Source organism: Oenanthe melanoleuca, chromosome 2 (assembly GCF_029582105.1).
Source record: "Oenanthe melanoleuca isolate GR-GAL-2019-014 chromosome 2, OMel1.0, whole genome shotgun sequence".
NCBI classification, from domain to species: domain Eukaryota; kingdom Metazoa; phylum Chordata; class Aves; order Passeriformes; family Muscicapidae; genus Oenanthe; species Oenanthe melanoleuca.
The window spans coordinates 123818471-123840888 of NC_079335.1; the positions used below are offsets into that span (position 1 = coordinate 123818471).

Here is a 22418-nt window from a genome sequence, read left to right on the forward strand (position 1 = left end):
GCTTTGAATTCCTTTTACTCCCTCCCTTTTCTTTACTCTTCTCTGATTGAGATTTCTAATACCATCTGCTTGACCAAATTTTGTGGTTTCAGTGCCTTGGATTTTCAGCTGTTTTTTATACTGGGAAGTTAAATCCTCATATTTGAAAATTTTCCACCTTTTGCTTTCCTGATGGTTGGCTTCAGAGGCAATTAATACCTGAGCATTCCAGCTGGCACATTCCCTTATAAGGACATATTGTCCTAAATTTCAGTCACCCAAAACCACACAAACAAGCTTGACCAGCCTCTCTTTTTTCCACTAGAAAGGGGAAATACTGTTGCCACCTTTCAACCACCACATGTCAAACTTCTACTAGCACTATTTTCTTTATGTGTCTAATCCAGCTTTATTTCAAACTGCTGCCCTGCAAGCACTCCCAAATGCACCAAGGTGGGACCTGAATGCTTCCAAATTCCTACTCAGCTCCAATTTCCTATCATTCAAACTGATGCTGAGAAGATCCTTTGGGATCAGAATTAATACATAAAGCATTCACTCAGAATTCCTGGTGCAATGCCATGTACCTGACACATTTCATATTGTGTAATGTGCAAAGGTTCTGTTGTGCTGTCTCATGGTAACATCTTTCCCCTGCAGTTCTGTGCCCTGTGAGCTGGAAAGACCAACTTAATAAAGCACAGTCAGACATGGACAAGATTTATGTGGCTAAGTAGGTAGCAGGATGGGTCAAAGCCATCTGCCCTATGGATGCTGGAAGGGAGCCTGGGAATGCCTCCAACAGTGTGAAAGGCAGCTGAAGGGTGAATTGAGCAGGGAGTTCAGGAGAACAGACTACGAGCCACAAATACACACAAGTATGTTAGGGTTACCTAACCCCCAAATTTAGATGGGTTAGCTCTGGTAATTCAGTTGTCTAATGCTTGCAATATGAATCATGGGGTCTGCTTTCTCACTGTTTTCTCTGAGCTGAGAAAAATGCTCTTAAGTCAAGAATTGTACTTTTTTCCACTAATCTGAATCTTCCTAAGTTTCCATCTGAGACTGAGGATGAATCTGAATCTTCTTAAATTTCCATCTGAGACTGAGGATGGCTGTTGCTCAGTACACATCCGAAATGTGAAGAAATTCTCTTCTTTGTTGAAGTGCACAAGTCCTTAGGACAACTACTGACATGTTTTATTCCTCTGCTGTACCAGGGACCTCCAGGACCATCAGGCCCTAAAGGACCAGCAGGACCAAAAGGCGTGGGAGATGCTGGACCAAAGGTATTTGTCCAATGGTTGACCAATGCACCTGACTTGTAAGCAAGGTAGACATCTTCCAAAAAATGCATTGGATAAGAGTAGCAAATATATGGCAAAATGCTGTGTTCTTATCTCCTGCTTTTCATTTCTGTTAGAAGAAGAGCTTGTGATAGACTTTACTGATGTGACAGAAACTAGTTCTTGCTTTATCCTCAGACTGGATGCAAATCTGCAGGTTTTCCATACATCCAAAGTCCAGGATGTTTCTAGATGCTGGTGTTTCCATGTGGAAGTCAGGATTCAACAGAAATACAGTATTGCCTAATAATTATGCCTTTCCTTTCTCTGGCAGAAGTGTGAGGGATGAGGCCAAAAATCGAGTTAAGGGTTACATGGAACTACTGAGATATCTTTTCAGTTGGATTCCTAAGAGAAGAGTATAAACCTTTATCTAAAATTAGTATTTGTTTAGAGGCGATGTCACAAAAAACCCCAAATAAATTTAAAAAAAAACTGATAAAGGGATTAGAAGTACAACACTGAAACACTTCCAAGATTTTTCATAAAATACAGAATAGCTAAAGTCTTATGAAACTATAAGCAGTATGTTACTCACCTAAAAAGTCACATAGTAATTGTTATGTTATAAAAAGTTGGAAAAAGAGACTTAAGACAAGAAGCACACAACAAATTGCTTTAAAATATCCCAGAGTGGTTTTATTAATGATTTCCTCATTGCATATGTGAAATAAGAAACAGGCAGCCTGTTGCAGGAGGAAGCAAAAGAAATATTGCCCAAACAAGTTTTTTTTCCCAAACAGAAAGAACTTTCAACTTCAGTTCTCTGAGCAGGAAAATTCACATTTAAAATGCACTGCAATAACCTCTCAAAAACATCCACAATAAAGGAAAAATTGAATGACATTCTTAGAATGATTTGACTACAGAATAACCACAAAGGCATTGTGATCTGGAAAACCTGGCTTTATACTTCTATTCTGAATTACTGCCTATCAATACAAGGCATTTCACATCAAGTAGTGCAAGAACTAAAAGTCATTTCAATTACATTATTCAATATAAATTTACAAAAAATGCACATGGCTAAACTGATTAGATTTTTCTGTATGAGACTGTATCTTTCCAAATAGAAATATTAGGCTTGATATAATGTAGTCTTATAATACATGTTTCTTGATACTACAGAAGAATATTTCATTAAAATCCTAGAATCTTGTATGAAATTAACAAGGCAGATATTGTTAAAGATTTAACTTATGACTGCAGGATGTGTAGGGGCATTATTTTGTTTGAATAATTCTGGAAAGTAGTGTTTCCTAAAGAAAAGGAATTTGAAAGTCACCTTATCAAAAAAGATGGTCTCCCACTATGATGCCATGGTTGAAGGATTATTAAGTCCAGGAATATGCATCACAACTTCAGTGGGAATAGAGGGGAGTAATATGAATAAATTTTCATTTAAACCAAAATGCAAATAAGTAATTTCTTTTTTTAAGTGAATGGAAACCATTAGAATAATTGCAGTGAAATTTCTCACATCTGGAAATCAGTGTTCATGGCTGTGTTTCTGAAAAGTATCACAAATATACAACTATGCAGAAATGTACTTAGGAAAGTCATGGTGCCTGTTTTATATCAGAGATTCAAAAGTGGGACACAAGTCCATTCTGTTCTTATAACCATTAATTCATGTTGGGACAAGCAAATCTTCAGCTGTATAATTATCAGAAAAGTTCCAATCCAGATCATGAGTGATAGAAGTACAATATGGAATCCCGAAATTCATTGAGGATGAAGGGGTAAAAGGTGTCAATTAAAAGTAAATATGCAGATTTTGCAGTGCTGAGCACTGTGAAATAACTTGCAGTTTTTGTTAAATCACTGTAAGTCTTGTGACAAAATAGTGTATGTATATAATTAAATCATAGGTTAGCTATTATATGGCCTTAAGCTGAGACAGGGAGATTCAGATTTGATATTAGAGAAAAATTTTTCACTGGTAGAGTGGTCAAGCATTGGAATAAATTTGCCCAGGGAGGTGATGGAGTCACCATTCCTAGAGGTGTTTAAGAGGTGTCTGGATCTGGCACTCACTGGGTGATGTTGGTCAGTGGTTTAGGGGTTACTGCAGTACTGCCAGGTTGATATTTGAACTTGATTTGAACTTAAAGTTCTCTTCCAACCTTGGTGATTCTGTGACTCTGTAGTACCTGGAGTTTCCAGTTTTGACTTTAATTAATGTTAATCATTGCCAGTTGAAGAAAGTTGTTCATATTCCCTTTTAAAGACATCAAATTCTTATTTAATGGTCCTTTCTCCACCCATGAACAGCATACAAAGTATCACCATTCCTCAAGATGTGTGGAGTGAATTATATTCATGGTGCTACTAAAGGGGAATTATTATTGGCAGCATTTTCTGTGAGGGAATGAGATCTGCGTTGTGATAGTGGAAATTATCAATTAATAATAAATTTGGCAAAAGGCCTCTTACTGTGACCCAGATTTGGCTAAGCCAATGTGAAAGAGCTGAGACCAGGATCTGAGACTCTAATAATTTCATTATATTTAAGATTACTAATAGTGCAGTGGAATGTCTATGTCAATGTTACCCTTATCTTAGACAAAATCAAACTGACAAATAGTTCTCATTATTCTTGTGTTTCCTGATGATTCCAAGTCAGATCGTGGTTGCCATTTAAATTAAAAGTATCTTATTTCCATCAAGTCATCTCCATTGCCACAAAAATTGTCAGAATGAGGTTGTTTGAGTCTAAAGTCCAAGTTGTTGAAAAACAGAACCCTGCTGTTCAGCTACCTGCAGAGTAGCTTTCCTTGCAAGTAACACAACACAATTAGGGCAAATCATGCTTACACCAAATTCTGCATGAAAATTTTTCATGGATCTACGTTTTATTTGTGTTACAGTGTGATACTGCCCACCAAACCTGCCTGCTCAGAGTAATGCTTATCTAATAAAAACTTTAAGAGTTAAAAACATCTGGAAAAAAAATTAATTTGTATTTTTCACTTTAAAATGGGTAGGCTTCTTTTGATGATGCCCCTAGATTGGTGTGTTAGTCATGATGAGTGAAATGTTTATTGTTCTATGCAGAGTGAGCAGCTGTAGCTTTTGTGGTGTGAATGGTGCATCAAAGCAAGCATTATCTAATGAGATATAACATGACTGATTTACTTCTCTTTATCCACACCAGACATAGGAAAGAGTGCACTGGAAAAAAAGAAACTAAATATATAAACGTCTCTTCTCATTCCCTGATTTTTTGCTTCTGTTTGCCCATATTACATTCTGACTTTTTAATCTTTGATTAATGTCTTGGTAGCAAAGGTGCCACAAGGAAAAACAACTCAGCTGAATTTCAAGAATTCCCCCATAAGTTAGTTTATAAAATGGAAAATAAATAAAGTAGATAAAATGGAAAATATTCTGGTTTTCTCAAATGAAATGTAAATGCATTAAGTACCTGTTATACCTTCCCCCCCCCACCCCCCAAAAAAAAAGAAAAAAGAAAAAAAATAATGTAGGAACAGTGACAATCTCTGCATATAAAAAAAGAACATTTATTTGATAAAAGAGGCTCATAAATTTACACACTAGTTAATTTGAAATTCCTTTGAGGATCATTATATAGGAATGTTCCACTCATCTGAATCAAAGCTCTGTTCTCTCTGCTTTCAGAAATGGCTCACATATGTGCACATTGCTAGACAGGAATTTTATGTATCAGAGGTCAAATTCACATGAAAACAAAATTGGAACATGTGGGATGCATTCAGTCCTGGCAGAACCCTATTTTCTATAGCATTAAAACAGAAGCACATAATGTCAGAATATAATAAAAAATTTGATTTAAAAGCACTGTTGCCAACTAGGTTACTGGGCAGCAAGAGCCCAGCACTAGAAATAAAGCAAGTAACTGGATAGCAGAAAGATTATTAAAGTCCTTAGCACAGTCCCTAGTGCATGAACATTTGGGCTGGATCCAGTTGCAATATAAACAACTTTTGCAGCTTGGGGCTTGCCTATTTGAACTAAAATGTGGAAAATAAAGATGTAATACCTTTTTTAATGATATGTTGTTCTTACAAATACTGTTATTTCCATTAACTCTCACTAAAGAGAGTATTGCAGTGTCTGCTGTATGTTTCAGTTTCAAATACAATACTTCACGGTAAATGAGGTATATATATTGGGAAATCCAAGATTTACTCTTCAGTTGACCATTAGGTCATTTAATGTTTTTTTTTTTCTTTAATAAAAGGTCCAGAATAGACATTGGAATCCCACACTTTAGAATGTCTTGCCTCAGCTCTTTATTTCTTGCTTCAGTGGTGTTTTTCTAGTTCACTGTTTTGCTGATGATGTCAAGCCTGTCTATGGGCACGATACAGGAAATAAATTAGACCTCATCAAAGAACAACATTAATCGTTTTTGAAATTAATTCCCTGAAGGACAGTTTAGTATGACACCTTAGGAAAAAGAACTGCTCCACTTCACAACTCATAAAGCAAAAGAAAAGTCTTTTTCTTTAAACCAAGAAATACAGAAACTGTGAGGATTACTATAAAGCTCTACAAAAGAGCTTTTCAATGAGACATCTGGTATTAACTAAGCATGTGAGGCTAAAATTCAATCCTTCACCTGCAACGACCCTGTGGAAAACTGTGTTACCCATGGGAGGAAGAGACAGATGACTTCAGGTCACCCTTGGGCTGTTTTTGGTTAGGGCAGGTCTAAGAGCAGGTTGTAGGTGTGCGGGTACTGAGCCATAAGGAACCATTTATGTTTGGTAACCTCCCATTCAGTTTCCATCACAGCAGCTCACAGGCTGTTTACAGGTCACACCATTCTAGGATCTCCTAAAAATTACATTTTAAAGTAGTATCTGTAAAGTAATATCTTAACTCTGGCATCCCTGGCAGATTTCAGAGAGAGACTTGGACAGGGCAAACTTTGGCTGCTCTGCACAACTTTTGCTCACGAAGAATTGTCCTACAAACAGCTTAAGATTATATTGGGTTAAATAAGTATTCCTTTGATAATAGAAGGTACTAGATAGGAAGATGGATATATTACCAATATCTTGGCTCTTTGCATTGGCAAGGAAGGTCTGATACACAAGCCTTAGGTCATCTGAGGGAAGAATTTCCTCCTGACTGAACATGGCACTTAGGTGGCACCCAGCCACCCTGACACAGCTAAGAGCATCCATATACCATGCCTATGTCCTGACTCACTGGCCAGTCTCCAGTGCTTTGGATGAAACAGGAAATGAAATTCCAAAGCTGAATGTTACATCAGGAAGGAGAACATTATAAACTTAGTCTAAGCCTTAGCCTTTGTAATGAGAGTTCCCACCTCTCCAAGTCCCTCAAAACTGAGCATAGTTTGGGCCCTAGTATGTTTGCATAAGTAGCACATATGCTGGGACTTACCATGAGAGTGTCATAGCCATAGATTAAAAACCACAGATTGGAGTGATGTCTTGGGAATTTTAGCGACCTAAAAGCAGTCACTGTGATGACTGCACATATTCTTCCCAGAATGTAAAGAAAATCAGTAGAAAATTCCGTTTGTTTTTTCCTTTTTAATCTGTTTGATATGTTGTTTCATTTCACCTACCACAACTCAAGTGACATCTGTGATTTGTGATTTGTACTTGCACCACTCTCCTGGATCGAATGCTCCCTCTGCAGGCACAGCACTTTCTACAGCTTTTCCAAGTGCAAAACTAAGTACAATTAATAGCTTTTATAACGACTTCTTTTTAATTTTCTCAAGAAATACAATTTCTTATGCTCTATTTTTAATATACTGGATAATCAACAGCTCTTCGGTGCATTTCTGTATTTGTACTTGCCTGAGCAGGAATACACAAATCAGAAGATTCTGCATCTCTAATTTATCAGTTATAGAATTATTTTTTTCTTTTCAAGGAATGGATAGGGGTTTTCTAGTAATGATGTGCTGAATGTGTGCCTATTCCCTTCCTTGTACAATCCCACTCTGGGGAAAACAAAACTGCCTCATCTGTCACTGTGCATTCCCTCTATCACTAATGTTCCCTGGCTCCCCATCTCCCTTGCTGGGTTTGTCTGCAGGATGAAGGGCAGCACCAGGCTCTCTGTTACACTCATTTTCCCCTCACCAGACAGAGGCTGCCTTTTCTCTGCCTGATGGTTGAGGGATGAGTCCCCTCTGGATTTTCTTTGTTCTTCAAAAAAAGCATAAATTTAATGTCTCTCCATTACCCAACCTTCAGCTATCACCAAAACTGTTGAAAATTAATATGGTCAAGGCCTGTATTTTCTGATCAATTTGGCTGAAATCAACTTATGAGTTCAAAATATACTGGAAAGAAAAAAGAGAATGATCACAGACAAGCAGAAGCACAGGCAGAGTAGATCACTTAAGCCTCATTTCCTTCTGAAATCAGGGCAAATGTATGTACATTAGGGCTTTTTAAAAGAACAGGGTGCTGTTCTTTTTATTCATCTTTATTGATGCTATTAAAATTAGTTTAGTTTACATAAATACTTAAATTCGACGATTCTGGAAATAAAATGTCTCTAGTGTTAAAATAAGCACAGTTTCAGTAAAGAGCATCATGATCATGGTTCCACTAGTAAACTCCTTGTGTATCCTGGTAAGCCCCTGCAAAATGTGATGGGAAAATGGTGGTGTTTCCAAGTGGGTTTTTCCAAATTTTTTTTTTTTTTTTTTTTTTTTTTTTGGTAGCTCATAAGCCTGCAAAGTGGAGTCCTAACTCTGTGGTGATTCTGATCACATGGATGTTTGCTTAGGAAATTATGTTCTTTACCTAGAGCTTAAATGATGTGGGTGCCTGTATTTTGGGCTCCTTCTTTCCTTCCTTCCTTCCTTCCTTCCTTCCTTCCTTCCTTCCTTCCTTCCTTCCTTCCTTCCTTCCTTCCTTCCTTCCTTCCTTCCTTCCTTCCTTCCTTCCTTCCTTCCTTCCTTCCTTCCTTCCTTCCTTCCTTCCTTCCTTCCCTATACCTATACCTACCTATAAAACACCTGTTTATTTATGTAGCATTTGTTTGGTTTGTTTTTTAAACTCAGTAGTTTGACTGCTTCCTAAGTGGATGGAAGATGCAACATTTGCTAGGTGATGACTGATTTCTGTAACTCTTTTCAGGGAGACCGTGGAATCAGAGGCCCTCCTGGGCTGCCAGGGCCAACAGGATGGGGAAGCATGGGTCCCAAGGTTGGTATGATGCCATGCTGAAGTTTTTTGTGCTCTTTTGTGATGCTGGCAGCCAGACTATGATCTCTCAGATGCCAAATGATCTTCATCAGTTATTGATTTACCTTGGTGCAGTTTCAGGAGAAATCAAGCTTGTAAGCATGGTCACTCACCTTACACTTCTACCAACTGTATTAGGAAGAATACTAATGGGATGAAAACTGCACTTGCAGCTAAACTTTATGAGATTACATCTGGAAATTGAGCAGAGCTATCAGGCTGGTAAATAAGTTAAATGATGCATTTCTTCTGCTTGTATCTATCCCATTTCCAAGATGTTCCTTTGTGCTGGAAAATACATTAAATGTGAATTTTATGTTTGCAGTTTTTGCTCAATCAAATTAAATAAAATTAATTTTGTTATTAAAACTATTAGGAAAGAAATATGAAAAAAAAAAAAAAAGTTAATTCTGTAGGCAACCAGCATGCAACATCTGGGCAATTTTTTCTCCCTCCAATGAAGTCATTTATAGTTAAAAGAAGACATACTGGTAAGAAATTCAGTACTTGCCTGGATTTCTTTATTGCATTTAACCATCAATTATTTTTGCAAAGGCAATGAGGAGAAACATTGTGTATCATTGTGTATATTTCTCCACTTTCTGTTAAAGATAGATACACCTTTGTAACTTTTTGCATAACAGCAGAGAGTAACAGAACCCCCCCAGTGCCATTTTGTATAAATTAGTATCTGAATGAAGAAACATTGCTATTACCAGCTCCAGATCCGCAATAAACGGCAGGGCAGGAATACTTTTTCAGGATGTGTCTGATTTTGCCTGCTTTTTGGAAGCTGCAACAATTTCAATACCTTAGTAAATCATAATGACACAGCCTGTTTGAAAAGATTAAGTTTGGACTGAGTGTCAAAATCTTTCAACTGTATGACACTATGTGCTCTTTCTACAAAGCCTATGAGATTGAAAAAATGTTTTCTCTGTGGGGAAACAGTATTTTATTTTCAGGGGTGAGGACCTGCATGTAGTCTTTCTCCTGTGAGGAAAGGCTGAGAGAGCTGAGATTGTTCAGCCTGGAAAAGAGAAGACTTTGTTGTTGAGATGACCCACACTATAGATATAGATTAGATATAGATATAGATATAGATATAGATAGACATAGACATAGACATAGACATAGACATAGACATAGACATAGACATAGACATAGACATAGATATATAAATAAGTATATATGCATATATATGTATATATATATATAATCAGTATTTTTCACAAAAGATTTTGTGAAAACTTGTGACAGTTTTTTTGTCTTCAGAGATGATATTGATGACTTTTCAAACATTACTAACATCTAGAAGTTAATTATTTATAGCTATAAATTTGTATTTCACGATGACCAAGCTTTCTTGTACTTCTGCCTACATATTCAACATATACAAAGTCTGGGTAATATACATACCACTGAATCATTTTCACTTACTGTACTGGAGCACAGTGATTATTTATTTTAAGACAGTAACCAAAAGCCCAACCTGAGATTGACAAAAATTTTTATGAAGCTTGATCAAATTTTGAAAACTTTTTCAATTAAATTTTTTTTTTTTTAAAAAAAAAAAGAAAATCAACCATGTAGTTTTGATGTAATCAAAAGGATTTACTTCTCTTTGTTAGATTAGCCTGCCTGCAAACAGAAGGGCTCTATCTGACTTTCTGTTGATGCAAATCATCATGTTCTGCTTTGGCTTTTCTGTCATCCCTTCCCACTCAGGATTTTCTGAACAACTGGTGCTCCTAGAGACTGTGGCACCACAGGGACTTGGCACATGCTCATTGTGCCCAGGAACTAGCTAAAATGCCTGACAGATTTACTTACACTAGGTTTTATAGCTCTGGTCCTTTGTGCCTCTGCTGTTGTGCCTCCCTTTTGAGATTGCATGAGGCTGTTCTGTAAACATGGTTTCTGCAGTCTTCTATATAGGGGTAATGAAGAAAGTATCATTCTGTGTCATGCTTAAATTTTATTGCTCAATTATATTCAAATTAATTGTTTCTTTGCTTTCCTGAGAATTTGCCAATGGTAATTCCTAAGACCCACAGTGAGAAAATGTAAACACAAGAAGAGTCAGACCTGGAGTCTTTGACATGGTTTTATTTCTTTTGCTTACAGTGACTTTGGGATTATTTTCTGAGTGTTACCAGGAGTTTACCTCCTAATTCTTCTTTTTTTTTTTTGGTCTCATTGACTGTTACAGGGTATTATGGGACGTAATGGCTTGCCTGGCCCACCTGGCCCCCCTGGCAACAGCAAACAAGGAGACAAGGTAATCCAGGTTAATGTGATAGCTCTTCGGTTTCTTCTAAAACTGTTTCTTAAAGAGATTCATTGTCTTCTCTCCGTCTTTGCTACCAAATCAGTAAACTCCTGCAAATATTAATTTTACACTTAATTTTTGTATTCATAATTTTGCAATATTTACTTTTTATTTGCTGTATTTTCAATATTGTCCCCACCCAATTTCTCTCCTATTGTTCCTGTTATTAAAAATATATTTAATCTGGAGAAAAAAAGGCTTATTTCTGCCACATCTTATTGATTTACTTAGATCTATAGTTTTCTCCAAGTTGCACTTGTAAAAGGCGGTAACAGAGAGCTACTGTGGCAAAGTAAGTTAAAACAACACATGTAGGAATATAAATGAAATTAGGCAGTCTCCCACATACTCTTAATTGAGTGGGTTTTTACTCAGTTCCAGCCACAACTTCTCTGCTTAAAAGGAGAAACACAAACATGAAAACATATTCTGAGCATTCAGTTGTTAAATTGCCTTGTGCAATTTAACATGCATGGAAAAACTTATTAAAACTGAAGGCTCCAGTGGAGGGCAACCCAAGTTTCTCCTGGTTTTCTTAAATCAGTGTGCTTAAAATTGAGCGTATGATCAAGTGTATTATGCTCAAGTCTACAACTAAGTGGTCAACCACCAGTGATGCAGTAAAAGGGGCAGTGTTCTAGTTTGGTTATAGAAGGTGCCTCCCCATGCTGTGATTTTGGCTGTAGATGCTAAAGCCATCAGGGAATTCACTGGCCAACAGTGAAAACAGACATTCTGGAACAAACAAACAAGTTTATGAAAATGTTTGTTTGAAAAATAATTCAGAGGAGAATCTTTCTTTGGTCCATTGTGGAATTACTTCATACAAGCTTTACCAGAAAAACAGATTCCTTTGAAATTTATTTTGTTCAGGACTTACTTTGGTTACGTCTTCAATGTCTTCCACTATGATATTTGTGTTCCATCATTTCTGGTTTCTGCAGAAGGCTCTTCCTTTTTTTCCACTGAGGTGTTTCATAGCATGAAAACATACTTTGTTATGTTCTTTTTTTTTTTCCTTATTATATAACTCCCTTTTATGGTTCTGATTGATCCTGTTTTCAGACTTTCTTAGACAGAGATCTCCAAATGAGTAAGAGTCATGACTGTCTAGGCCTTTGTTTCTGATCTGTTTGAAATTTAGCTCTGTATTAATTGTTATCAGTAATCCAAAAGCTAATGCATATATTAGTGTGAGGACATTAGAAACTCCTTATTTTCTTTTCTCTTCATCCTGTTTGCTGAATCATTCCTCTAGTCTTGTGAAAAATTCTTGCCATCTCCATATCACTTTATGGTTTAGGAATGCTTTTTCCTGTCTGTCTTTGGTAGCAATTTCTGCTGTTTTTCCAGAATCTAATATTTGGGATTTATCTTTGTCAATTCAACAGGTGTGTGAGGTTAATTATAAAAGCACAATTGCCATTCTGGACAAAAATGTTTCAGCAATCAAGTGCATCTGATGATACATTAAAAAATATGCAGATTATACAATATTTTTCTATAACACTGAGAAGATAAGGGTTACCCAAAATATCTTCAGTGTGCACATGTACACCTCTCTCTCTCCCCCTTCCCTCATCTCTCTCTCTCTCTCTCTCTCTCTCTCTCTTTCTCTCTCTCTCTCTCTCTCTCTCTCTCTCTCTCTGTGTCCTCCCTCCTCTCTCTTTCTCTCTATATATATCTTTAGATATACACAGATGCTTGTCTAAATGTTATGTTGGCACTGCTATGAATAAATACCTAAAGCATGTTTTACTGTTGTTCAGAACTCAGTTTCATTATGGAAGCTTTCCAGTGGAGGAACACAGTTCACTGACAGACTGTCAAACAAAGGCATATTTCTAATGCAATGATGTGGAATTTAGCTATGTTGGAAAGTAATGTGTCCTGATTATGAAATGTCTTTGGGTTTGAAAACAAAACTGTAATGATACAGTGGGTCAAATTCAGCTGCTGTTTCTGTAGAATTCCATGGGTTGTGCATGTATGATCTGTCTTGCCATTTCTATTTTCTTCCCTTTAACAACTACTTTTTAAAATTATGATTATTTTTATATAATTCTTAGGAACAGCTTATTTCTGAGCAACTTCTTCAACTGTCTTGCTCTGATAGTGCCAGTTTCCTCCACACACTAATGCTTGTTGACTTTTGTCTATTTTGTCCTTCTATCTCTTCACACATTAAACTTTGTTCTTTTCCACTCTTCATCAGATTCAAGTTACTCTACTCCTGCATTTGAGCTATCAGTATCACTCAAAGTATTTTTTAATATAAAGAGAGAGATATTGGTCTGCATATGGTAAGAATGGAATGCCAAAAATGATTTGGTTTTCAATTTACTTTATGTTGATAGCTATATTCACAGATTTTTTTTAATGCTTGGTTCCCTTTCAAAACCACAGTCTAGACGTTCTCAGATCTGCACTCAATTCATTCTCGTAGTACTGGTGGTCAGGTTTGAATTTATTATGTACATGAATTAAACTGTCAAAGCCATAAATATTTTTAAATCAATACAGCACACTTCTTGGGTTTTACTAAATGTACTGGTTTGGAATCTACAATAAACCCTTCTAATGTTGATTGATACATGTTGTACAAGTAGGGAAAGGAGGATTTGGTTCTGCAGTTGATGCTTTAAAGGATGAAACTCACATGTGTGCTTGTGAGAAATGTCAGCTGCATGGGTATGGATTTACTTAGAACAGTAGGTCCCATTCAGTTTTCATTGCCTGAACACCATCCTAACAGTGTCAAATGGGCAGTAACAAATGGCAGCAATAAATCTACCATTTTGTTGGGTCTGACATTTATTACTAGTGAAGGGCCACTGGAATACACAGCATGTCCTGATTTTGGTTCATATGTATGTGCTCTGCAGACCTGCAAAAGTGTTAACCAGGGAGCTTTGTGATGATCCAAGGGGGAAGGAGAGTCCATCCCAGTGCTGAACAGCAAGCCTTGAAACAAACTGGCCCACATTTCACATATATATATATATGTGCATATATATATATATATGCTGCTATAAGAAACTGGGGAGAGAGGAAGTTCTGCTTACAGAGGCAGGAGGCTACTGGTGAGCAGGTCAGGGATAGGTAGCCCTTGTGGCAAGCAGAACATTTAATTCCTCAAGCTGGGGCTAGTGGACCAAGAGGCACTCATGGGGCAAGGCTGTGAAAGCAGTGCTCCAGTGGAGATGTTAATGGTGGAGTGCCTTGGATTCCTTTCCCTAGCACGGGGCAAGACCTCAGTGCACCCATGTGCAAGCAGAAGCTGTCACCTCAGCAGGATCTCACTCAGATCTGCAATTTGGACCGGGAAAACCATCCATGGACATGACTTGTCACACACTGTGTCTTCAAAGAGCTGCATCTCATTACCTAACTCCTGGTGAATTCCCAGCTCATGGGAGCCAGGAGCCCTTGGTACAGGGAAGAGAATATTTGTGTTAACTTATTAAATAAAGCAAGAAAGTTCCTGGAAGCCAGAAGCCGTGGAGAATTTTCTGTGTGTATATAACATCTGTGTTTTATAACATTGTGTACCCACACTGCTAGCATGGACATGATTTTTAAGTCTAAGCACATGCAGCAGGGCATGTGTAGCAATCTTTATAAAAAATTTCGAGCTCTGTAAATGGACTGATACTGTCTTTTGAAGTATCAGCAGGAAAGTGTTCTGCTTTCTACACAGTGAAGAGTAGAGATGTCTTCTTATTTACTTCAGATCAGAAAAAAAAGTCTGCCCTAGAGAGGTCATGAATGTGTATTTCTAGAGAAATTTTGGTTTGGACCTCATTTTACTGCTATAGACAGAATGAATAGCTATCTGAGCCTCTGAGAGGTTACTTTTGTCTTTCATCTCTTTCAGTGGAATAATAAAATTTCATTTAATTAATCAGGAATAAGTTCTTCATTATATACTTTATAACATTCTCATGTATCTTCTGAATCATAGCCAATTGCTTGTTTCTCCAACCTTAGACTACTTGAGTCTTGAAAACTGCATGCTTCATCCCATAGTACAAATATTTGGCTTTCTCTATAATGCAAAGTGTAAAAGTGAATATTAACAGCACAGATTTTACGTTAATTTTCAGTTAAACTTAAGTTTCATGTTCTGTTAAGGGAGAAAAAGGAAATAAAGGTTTTCCTGGACCAAAGGGACCAAGAGGAACTGGCCTTCCTGGACAAAAGGTAAATCCTAGGTTTGCAGTAGGGAAAAAGAAGGGGGTTTTCTTCCTTTATTGGTTATTTGGTGTGACAGGTCTTTGAAGAGAAACAGAAGGCAAAGACATTACCTTATATAGGTAGCAAGGTAAGTACCTACTACTCTTGGTCAGTTTTGAAGTCTGTGAAAATCCTTATGGTCATTAAATATCAGATAACAAAGTAGGATCTAGAATGAGTCATCCCTGTTAGCAGGAGAATAATTCTAAGTTACTAAAACTATGTATTCATTTATTTTTTTTTATATTTTTCAGGTATTACAAAATGTCCTTTTATTTGCCAGGCTTTGACCAAAAAAAAAGGAATTGCATTATGATTAATGTCATTTAAGGGCTTTGCTTTACTTGATTTGGTTTTTTTCTACAGTGATTGAAGCCCAAGCTTGAATCTTTCCCAACTGAATAACTTCCTGGTTGTTATAAAAATTGTGAGAATTTCCTACACTTAGCTATTCACATCTAACAGCTTGTGAGCTTTTATGCAAATATCAAGGTCTTTGACACAGATTCAAACTTCTGCCTCCTAGTTCTGTTTTCACTCACATTCCAAATGCCATAATATTACAATAATAACTGCAGTATTTTCACTGTTTGTCATATTCATCTTGTATATCAACTAATCTTTGTGATCCCATATAAATCTCTCCAAATACTCACTTTTCTGTTTGCTGTTACTATAGCAGACTTGAAAAAGAATTGTTTAGTTCAGCAGGAATTTCGTATATGTACCAAAAAGATCAAGTTTTATAATATTTAAGCATAAGAAAGTAGCAACACCACCACAGTCAGCAAATCATATTTGCTTTCCCATTATTATTATTGCTGGCATTAATTATGATAATGTTAGATTCATGGACAGGTAATGGAAAGTAATATCTTTTGCTGGATATTATGATTTTGTGAAATAGAATAAGAGCTGTCTTCCAAGACCTTACTTAGCTGAAACTGATTTTCTTAATGCTGTGGAGGAGCTATGTACAATTTTCAGATTTACACCAGTTTGAATAAGATCAGAATCAGACTGATAAAGTCAAAAGGGTTCTTTAAAACTCATAACAATCACCACAGTGAAGGCTTTAACACAGAAGTTACCTGTGTGATTCTGTTGGCTGGGTAATAATGAGGAATAAAATCAAAATAGAGTGAAATCTAGATAAATTCATAAGCTTTAAAATTTCAAGTGAAATGTAAGATAGTTATTAATTTCCACAGAAAAGTAAAAAATTGTCCTGCACAATATTCTTCTTGGAAAAAAATGTCTAATTTAGAACCTGAATCCTATTTACAATGTTTCATACCTGCATTATATGAAAACTGTCTCAAAATGTTGAACCACCTCCCTTTTTAGAAGTCAAAAAGTCTAGTCAGTTGAAGGAAAAAGTGCAAAATTTCTTCTAAATGTGAAATACTGTGTTTTTTTTCCAATTGATTTAACAGTCCAAGCACACCTCTTTGTTTGTCCTTTGAAAGCTCACAGGTTTTCATTTGGCTTTTACACAGAGCTGATGTGGGTTTCAGCACAGTGGCTCATCTGATGCAATTATATCTCTCTGTAAGTCTAAATTAGCATAGGTCCAGTATAAACATGGTTTTAGAGTTTAAGAAAATCAAAGAACAGAAAATATTATATATTCTTGACATTTGCATACAGATGTCTTTACTCCTCCTCTGGAACTAAGGTAATTATTCATAGTAAAAACTTTTACTGCCCATTTTGCTATCTCTGAGAGCCTCCTTTCAGATAATCCCCTCATAATGCATACAAGAGAAGCCATTAATAAAAAAGCCAAAAGAGTCAGAAAATTTGTCTTTAAAGCTCAGTGAACCTTACTTTCAGCTCTGACAATCAACAAAACTGGAGCTATGACTGTACATAAAACAGTTGTTTTAAATTAGGGAGACTATGGAGATAAAGGTGATCCAGGGAGCAAAGGTGCCAAAGGAGAGATTGGAGACCCAGGACCTCCAGGGCCAAAGGTAAAACACATTTTAATGTTACTTAAATTTATACAGCAGAAACTAGAAAAATTTAGCTTTTGTTAATTATGTCACTCTACCTGATTTCAGGGAGTTGGAGGAAGAAAAGGTGAACCTGGTCTTTCGGTAAGTAGGTAAATAAATTATTTGAAGCAATAGTAGTTTATCTGGGGAAAATATTTAAACGTTATGTGATCTTACACAAGACTGTTTATGAGATATTTTACTGCTTGCACTTTTGTAAATAAATAAGCATTCTTAACACTAGAACTCACAACAAATTAATACTCTTTTGCAGAGAGAAGACGTTATCAGACTTATCAATGAAATATGTGGTAAGCATTCCAGTATGGAAAAAAAGTAGTTCTGATAAAACACAGTGAATTTATATTTACTGAGTGGATTCTTGCTCTGTATGTTTTTGTGTCAGGACACCACTGATATGAAAACAATGCTCACTATGTTACCAGAGCTATACCTAAAACAATTCAGTCCAGCTCTGTTTCTGTGATCAGTACCAGTAACTAGAAATTAATTCATTAACTGAGTTTTAACTGACTGAAAATCTGATGTATGAGTTCAATTCATTTTTTGCAGGTGGTTTCTCATAAAATGTCTGAAATGGTTATTCTTCTAGGTTGTGGTATCAAGTGTAGAGTGACACCACTGGAACTAGTATTTGTCATTGACAGTTCAGAAAGTGTTGGACCAGATAACTTCAATATTATCAAAACCTTTATGAAAACATTCATTGACAAGGTTTCGGCCGACCACGCTCCAACCCGCATTGGCATTATCAACTTCAGCCACAGAGTGGACCTGGTGTCTTCTCTGAAGCAGTACACAGGCAGAGAGTACCTGAAATCAGCTGTAGACCAGATGCCCTACCTAGGAGAAGGCACGTACACAGCTTCAGCTGTGCAGGAAGCCATGCACTTGTTCCAGGCAGCGCGGCCGGCCGTGCGGAAGGTGGCTGTTGTAATAACGGACGGACAGGCGGACAGTCGCGATAAAGTGCGGCTGGATGCTGTGGTGAGAGAGGCCCACGCTGCAGATATTGAGATGTTTGTCATTGGGATTGTTCAAAGGACGGATCCTCATTACGATGATTTCCTGAAAGAAATGCAGCTCATCGCGACAGACCCTGATGAGGAGCATGTTTACCAGATAGACGACTTCATAACACTTTCAGGTAAAATAACCTATTTCAGTAAGAGGAAACTGGAAATAAGCACACAAAAGAGTGTGGCCAGGCAAGGCAGCCTGCTGAGTGGCAGCTTTTATTTCTCTTTTGGGTAAAGCTCTCTCTTGTTTCTCATCATCTGGCCAAATGAAACCTTTGCCAAATTTTTACCTCTTGGAGAAACAATAAACCACGATGAACATCAGCTTTCTATGCCCTTCTTTGGGGTACTTCTCTTTTGTGAGACATTGCATCAGCCTTCCTTCTCAGTCCTTCTGTGCTTGGCCATTGTTTTATCCTAGAGAGATGCAGATTTCCTTCCATTTTGATGTAACTTCTTGAACTCTCTCTTTCTTTTTGGGTCTTTTCAATCTTGGAATCCCTGCACTCTCTCTTATAATCACTCTTGCTTTTTTTGGTGTTTGTTTGGTTGGTTTTGAAAGCCATAAGAAAACCTATGCTTTCACCCTGATTTCAGGGAAAAAAATCCAACAAATGAGGGAATGGAATATGATAGATGTAGTATATTTTGATGTATGTGGCTTGAAAAAAATCTGTGACTATGGGTGAAATCAGGAGAAAATCCAGAGGAAATCTGTAATGACCCATTAAAAAAGGGGTACATTGATCTAGACTAAGTGTAGACCAGCCTATAAATTTATTTCGCTATGCTGAGATTGTGAATGAAGTCTGGATTGAAGGCATTAAGAAGAATCCAAACTAAGGTCTGATTCCTGCTGGGATTAAATTTAAGGCTTTGACTCACACTCCAGCATTCAACATTAAAATATTCCTAGCCCCTGGTATTTTTTGTTTTTACAAATAAGTAGAAAACTGTTGCCCAGTTTTTCCTTTTCTTTCTTACATAAAAACACTTCCTTTCCTTCACCCTCATTTTTTGACTGGTTTTTTTTTTTCTTCTCTGCTATGACTTCTACTTCCTAGAGGAACTTGGTATTTTTATCTCTTTCCTCTTAAAAGAAAAACACGGCACTAAAATAAAATAATTCAGAGACTGTGTTACTTTATTACTTACCATTTGCATTTTGACATAACTACAGAAGATGGTCTTTCACAAGTCACTGTGATTAAAGATTTAGTGTTAATACTGCTCTAAAAGTTGTTCTGAATCACTGTGACTTCTTTTCATTACCCTTTAAAAATGTCATTATTTCATTAATCTTTTCAGCACTTGAAAATAAACTGATCACAAAAATCTGTGAGAATGAGTCTGCAGTGTACACCAGAGAATACAATATTTTATCTCCATCTCCAAGTCTGGAACCTGAAATTACCAGGGAAGATGCTAATAGCCAGTTACCTAAAATGACCAGTTCAGAGATTGATATACTTCCTACAGAAGGAATTAGTTATACAGTAAGTAAAGAAGTAACAGTTGTCAAATATTTTAAAAATATGTGTCTTTATTTGAATTCAAATATTTTACCATCTTTATTTCATCATTTGCCTTTTAAATGCAAATAACGTGTCATTGGATTAGACCAAAGTGTTTGAAAAAATCTTTTAAAATTAGACTAAATTTATTTGTTGAGAACAAATGTTTACAAAAGAAATAGGGCAATACCACCTCTTGGTTGCAATAAATGCTAAGAGTCCTCATGCTTTTTTGTAGGTCTTATTCATCTTAGAAGTGAGTTAAAACTCGTACATTTCTATTGTGGAAGGTGCACAGTGGAAAAGACATTTATTTATGTGCCAGCATTGTTAGTACAATGCTTCTTGCCATGGTCACACACTTTCCAGGTTGTTCCCAGCCATATTTCCAAGTTATTAAGCCTTTGGTGTTGTTTCACTTTCCACATTGGGCTGTACTTCTAGGACTCCATATTTGTTACTCTTTGTTCTCCAGCTTTAATTTTCTCCTGACCTGCACTAAGGTTGTGCCCTCCAAAACAGTTCTGCTGCACAGACACACAGGACAGGGAGAGCTTTAATGCAATAGATAATATTCTGGTGTATATTACCTTAGCTCCCTTATTAGGTCTCCAATTTTTTCAGCCACTGTTGGAGAATTGGATTAGGATATTTATCAACTGTAGGGCATTTTTATTGCTTTGCCTAAAATAGTAGATGATAAAAATTTTGGGCTTTACAAAATGAGCTTTGCTTGCCCTTGTAACCAGATGGATAAACTGATTGAAATAAGTGATGTACAAACCTCTAGCTGCATGGAGTGGATATAGCAGACCATGATACTGGTATTCAAATATTAACTGAATACAGATTAGAGAGAATTAAATATTACTGACTTACTGTGGAGGAGCCAATGGATTATCTACTATTAATCCTTGTAGTATTGTTTATATAGTATCATTCATAATTAAATAGTTAACTTTCAAAATCAAGGTTAATTTCCAAGAATAAGAGCTCCTTTAGTAGCTGTGAATTGAATTCTGAAATTCTAGTGATTAGCAACTGTCTGTTAGCCAGAAATAGGACAGATTGAAGATGTCAGATCATGCCCAATGAGTGTACTAGATGTTAAGCAGCAGTGATTTACCCAAAAATTCCTCCCATTTTTTGTTTTATTTGTATTGCAGACTAGGTAGTGACTGGAATTTAGCTTAAATTGAATGAATTCAGCTTAGTGGCTAAATCAAAGGCATTATTTTGCCTTTTCATTATGCTCTCATTGTCAGAAAATTATGACTCCATACTGAGCTATCAACCTGCTCTTAATAGTATTTTTTTACACATTGCTTAACAAAAGTTTCCTGCATAATTTTTTTTTTTTTTTTTTGTCATAGCATCTATGCCCAGACAGAATTTTAAGATTTTGACTCCTTTTGCAGGATAGTCCGTTGCCATCCAGGTACACTGAGCCTCTGCCATCTGCTCAGGACCACACTGTGACCACCTCTGCTCACAGAGAATCGATACTTCCCCCAGTTTATAACGTGTCTGAAATCAGACCCCTGAGTCCAGCTGACAATCCCTTCCTTGGTGGACCTGCTGCTGAAAATCACCAGCCAGCTGTGTGGCAAACACAGGTAGCAACAACCCAAAAAAGTGAGTAATAAATACTGTCCTCACATACCAGGTAACAAGTCTGTACCAAAAAAATAAATGATGAGTAAAACCCACTCCCTCTTCCAATATAATTATATTTTATTATGTTTTGTATTTCTGAGTGCTCTGTCTGCAGACATCACACACCATCAGAGCCAGATTTTCAGACTCAGATGACAACCTTGTGTGCCAACTGCATGCTTAGGTATTTAAATAGCAGCTTGATTCTTGCATCAGGATTTAGGCAGTCTTGTTTCCAACTGATCCTGTATTGTTTTAGGCCTGTTCAGGTAAGTCATTAATGGAAGTAGAATTTGGCCAGACACTACAAAAAAGGAAACAAAAGGGTGCTTTTCTTACTGTAGGCAGCACTTCTAAGATAGCATAACTTATTCCCAGAATCCAAGCTAACTTTTACTGATGCTCTTTCAGATCCAAGGTGCTTGGAACCTATGAAACCAGGGGATTGTTGGGACTACGTGGTGAAGTGGTATTATGACAAGAATGGCAATTCTTGTGGCCAGTTCTGGTATGGAGGTTGTAATGGTAACAACAATCGATTTGAAACAGAAAAAGAGTGTCAAGAAACCTGTGTTGATTGATGAATAAGTAAGTAGTCTCCTTCAGGTCCTCCCTCAATCACCTCTTTACCTGCTCATGTTTTATTTTACTTTAATTAAAATTCAGTTTTCCTTTTCAACTCGTAGCCTATGCAGTCAGAATCACAAAGTTCTGCAGTTTCTTGCAGTCACTCTTTTTCTTTACTTCTTTACTACTGGTACTTAACTACTTTAGAGGAAGAAAACATTGTCATCAGCTCCAATTTGGCACCTCCCTATTTACTCCCTTCCCTAGATCACTTATAGGGTAGGACATACTGTGGCAGCCATCCTTCAGTGACATCTCTCCACTGACCATTTATCCCCTTTTCTTGTTTTATTCTTTTCACAACTTACAAGCCTGTCCCTCTCAAATCAGTATAATTTTCTTTGGGAAGGGACCTTACATTTTGGAAATCCAGGCAGACAATACTGACTATCTTAGATCCATATGCTTGGTGAGTGAGGCATGGCCTTAAGAAAGGTTACTTGTCAGTAGTGCATAACT

General features: G+C 36.8%; 1 protein-coding gene and 1 long non-coding RNA gene across 2 annotated transcripts in view; one reads left to right on the forward strand and one right to left on the reverse strand.

Moving 5' to 3' along the window:
• LOC130250405 (uncharacterized) overlaps positions 1-22418 on the reverse strand; it is an 84136-nt gene that overhangs the window by 57485 nt on the left and 4233 nt on the right. The window lies entirely within an intron of this gene.
• COL28A1 (collagen type XXVIII alpha 1 chain) overlaps positions 1-22418 on the forward strand; it is a 56380-nt gene that overhangs the window by 33271 nt on the left and 691 nt on the right. The window contains exons 25-35 of the mRNA XM_056486034.1: positions 1200-1268; positions 8447-8515; positions 10767-10835; positions 15021-15089; positions 17018-17098; positions 17189-17224; positions 17397-17433; positions 17736-18290; positions 19471-19658; positions 21095-21311; positions 21744-21920. Of these exons, the coding sequence (XP_056342009.1) occupies positions 1200-1268; positions 8447-8515; positions 10767-10835; positions 15021-15089; positions 17018-17098; positions 17189-17224; positions 17397-17433; positions 17736-18290; positions 19471-19658; positions 21095-21311; positions 21744-21913 (1560 nt within the window). The 3' untranslated portion in view covers positions 21914-21920. The remainder of the gene's footprint in view (positions 1-1199; positions 1269-8446; positions 8516-10766; positions 10836-15020; positions 15090-17017; positions 17099-17188; positions 17225-17396; positions 17434-17735; positions 18291-19470; positions 19659-21094; positions 21312-21743; positions 21921-22418) is intronic.